General features: G+C 35.9%; 1 protein-coding gene across 1 annotated transcript in view; it reads right to left on the reverse strand.

Annotated features, from left to right (window-relative positions):
- The window catches only part of TERB1 (telomere repeat binding bouquet formation protein 1), an 18,164-nt gene that overhangs the window by 8,031 nt on the left and 7,074 nt on the right, over nucleotides 1-3,059 (reverse strand). The window contains exons 9-10 of the mRNA XM_031062323.1: nucleotides 1,852-2,003; nucleotides 708-884 (exon numbers count right to left, since the gene is read on the reverse strand). Of these exons, the coding sequence (XP_030918183.1) occupies nucleotides 708-884; nucleotides 1,852-2,003 (329 nt within the window). The remainder of the gene's footprint in view (nucleotides 1-707; nucleotides 885-1,851; nucleotides 2,004-3,059) is intronic.

A 3,059-nucleotide genomic window follows, 5' to 3' on the forward strand; every position in this document is an offset into this window, starting at 1 on the left:
TATGTGAGCTCTATAAAAATCTTAAATAAATCCAGTGCCAGGATTAACTAGACAGTCTAACTCTGACAGTTAAGCAAATTCCAGAGAAGCTTCAGAAAACCCTCTGACTGAGCTGAGATCCAGCAAGACAGCAATGCCACTGAATGTGTTGAGGGGGTACTTTCTAAATGCTAATTTCAGGCTGAAGCAAGGAATTTGCTATTAAGGCACTGCTAGAAATTAAGAGCCATCTAAACAACTCATAAACTTGCTGTTCCAAACCCACAAATACATAGCAGCTTTAAAGCACCAGGAGAAAATGAAACAACTTTATCTCAGCCTATGTTCACATTCTCCTTTATCATCTATCCCACCACAGCTGTACAACCCTGAGCATTTCATGCATGCAAATATTGAAATTATAGGTTTGAATGTCCAGCAATTCAATTTAATTAATTGAATTAATTAAAAATTAATTCAACTTCTTTTTCTATCTCGTGGAAAATCTGGGGTTACAATAAACAAGAGTACTTCATGCAATACAGACGCCTCCATTCTCTGCACACCTGTAACTCAGTCTGATCTACAATACTGATAAAAGCTGCAGGCTGTAGTTTCACACAAATCCAATGTTTTTTCCTGGGTTTTTTGCTCACATGGAAATTATCTTAAGGATTTACTTTCGCCTTCTCCTTAAACTCTAGAAAGATGTGACTAGTTTTATACTATTTTGGTAAGTAGGCCAACCTCATCATGCTGTTTTTCAATTGAGTTTATTCTGTGTAACATTTCTTTTGCTTTCTTCCAGTAGTCTTGCAGACATCTCTTTCTGACTTGCACATCCAATTCTTCTGCATTGTTCACATTTAATGAGTTATCACATAATTTCAGAGACAACTGTTCAGCTTTGTAAAATACAAAACAAGATTAATATTTAAAATTTTATCAAGTAACATTTTAAAAGTATTTATTATATTTTAGTATGCTGAGGGACAGCCCTAATAATTTAATGCAAAATAACAATTTTTATAAAACTTTATACATAAATGTTAACACACTTGAAATATACGCTGCAGTTATAAGAAGTGAACTTGCAATTATAGTTCCTATAAACTGTTTTCACAATGATGCTGTGGAAAAAAAAAAGCTTTTTCATTGAATTAATTCTGGGTTCTTCACCAGTATGAGTCACTGCTTTTTTAAAAAAAACAATTCCATATTAACGGACACTACAAATCTCCTCATCTCCTCAATCTTACACAAACCTCTCAGTTGTGCTTGCAGCATAGAAATGTGGACACCTCTTTGTTTTTTCCTAATTAGCAATTGCACACCCTCCACACTCTAGAGATTAGAGGACAAGGTCTCTCTGTTTCATGGGAGGGATTGTACAGATAATTAATAAAAAACTGAAACGGGGGACCTAAAAATACATCCTATTTTAGAAAAAAAAAATCAAGATTTCCTAATATTAGCAATTAATGTAGACACAGTGATTTTGGGCTTGATTATTTCCTGGTTTATTCTCTCCCTCTAGTGGTACATCCCCAGGAAGAGAGTATCCAGTGTGTGTTAAATGACAATGTTTGTATTTTCCACATAATTTATAGATGGGAAAGCTTTAAGAACTGGCCCTACATGGAGAGGTTTCACAAATGCATTTTTGCAACACTGTTGAAATTTTTACTTCTCTTTTTTCTGCCTAAGCCAGTTCTTGATGACAAATAAGCAACTTTTTAAGTGCAGAAAACAAACATCTTTTGGAGTACACAGAATTACAAAGCTGCCGCAGTTAAAGTCACTTGGGGAATCAGCAGAACACAGAGATGGAAACAATCACTCTCATTTTTAAAGCAGTAACAGCAAGCTTACTCATTTGTTTGCAGTTCTGCAGCACAAAAGTAGCAGCTTTGATGAGTTCCTCGTCCTGAGATTCTGTCAATACCTGAATCATAAGTGGCAGACCATTGTTCTGAAGCAGCTCACACTGGTTCTCTTCTAGAACAGGACATGGTAAAGGAAAGCTTTGGTTTCAGCCCCACACACCTTAACCTTACAGTAATTTTGGGGACCAATACTGGCAACTCTCTGCAAGTTTCTGTAGAAAGAGAGATTTTCATTCCAGACCCGAGCCTGCTGCAGTGACAGCAGGAGAGCTGTACCTCACACAGGATGATCTGACCAGAACTCAGATTTCTGTAAGGAAACTGAAGGATGACTGAGACAAATGATATGATGCAGTTCCAAGCTCATTTAATTGTGGCCTAAAACATTTGAATAATGGCTCCTGTATTTCTTCTCTTCCATTACCTGCTCTTGGAGTAGATATGTGACATTTCTGTGACGCCTGAGATGAAGAAATATCAAAATCTCAAGGTTTATAATTAGCAAAATAAAATTAGTAGTTTAATCCTGGTCTAGCCAATCTGTTCCTCCTCATTTATTATGTAATTAGCTGAATTTTTATTGTGATCTCATTCGCATATGTGTTCATATAACTGGTAACTTGCTAAACATAGTTCTTTCTTCTTTAAACTAAATAAAAAAAAGAAATAAAAATTTTTAACATTTTTATTTTGACAGTGTTGACATTTTAGGAGAAGCCTTTTTTCTGTTGGTTTAATAATTTTTCTATTCAAAAGACATTTTCCATTAAGTCTTGTTTCACTAATTCTTCATGAAAAAATGTCTGCTAAAATAAATTTATGACTGACAGAGCTAATTATTGAACATGTCACTGGCACTCAGAGGATGCAAATCAACCAGGATTTTTGAACATAAGGCCTTTTCTTGTTTATCTAAACATACCTGAGAAAAACCAGAAGTACAAATGAATTTCCCTTTCTCCTTGCTTGCACTACCACAAAACACCAACTGAAGTGCTGTATTTGTACCAGATATGCTTGGACAAGCCCTGAGGAACATGACACAAACATTTCAGGGCTACCTGCTGCTTCTGTGTCTTGAAACCAATGCACTTCCATGGCTTTTACAAATAGTACTGGCCTTGTAAGCAGTGCACAGCAGCTGTATGTGCCAAGGAGCACGAAAAAGAGAGCTCAAGAGAACTCATTTGCTGT

This window comes from Geospiza fortis, unplaced genomic scaffold (assembly GCF_000277835.1).
Source record: "Geospiza fortis unplaced genomic scaffold, GeoFor_1.0 scaffold18, whole genome shotgun sequence".
NCBI lineage: Eukaryota > Metazoa > Chordata > Aves > Passeriformes > Thraupidae > Geospiza > Geospiza fortis.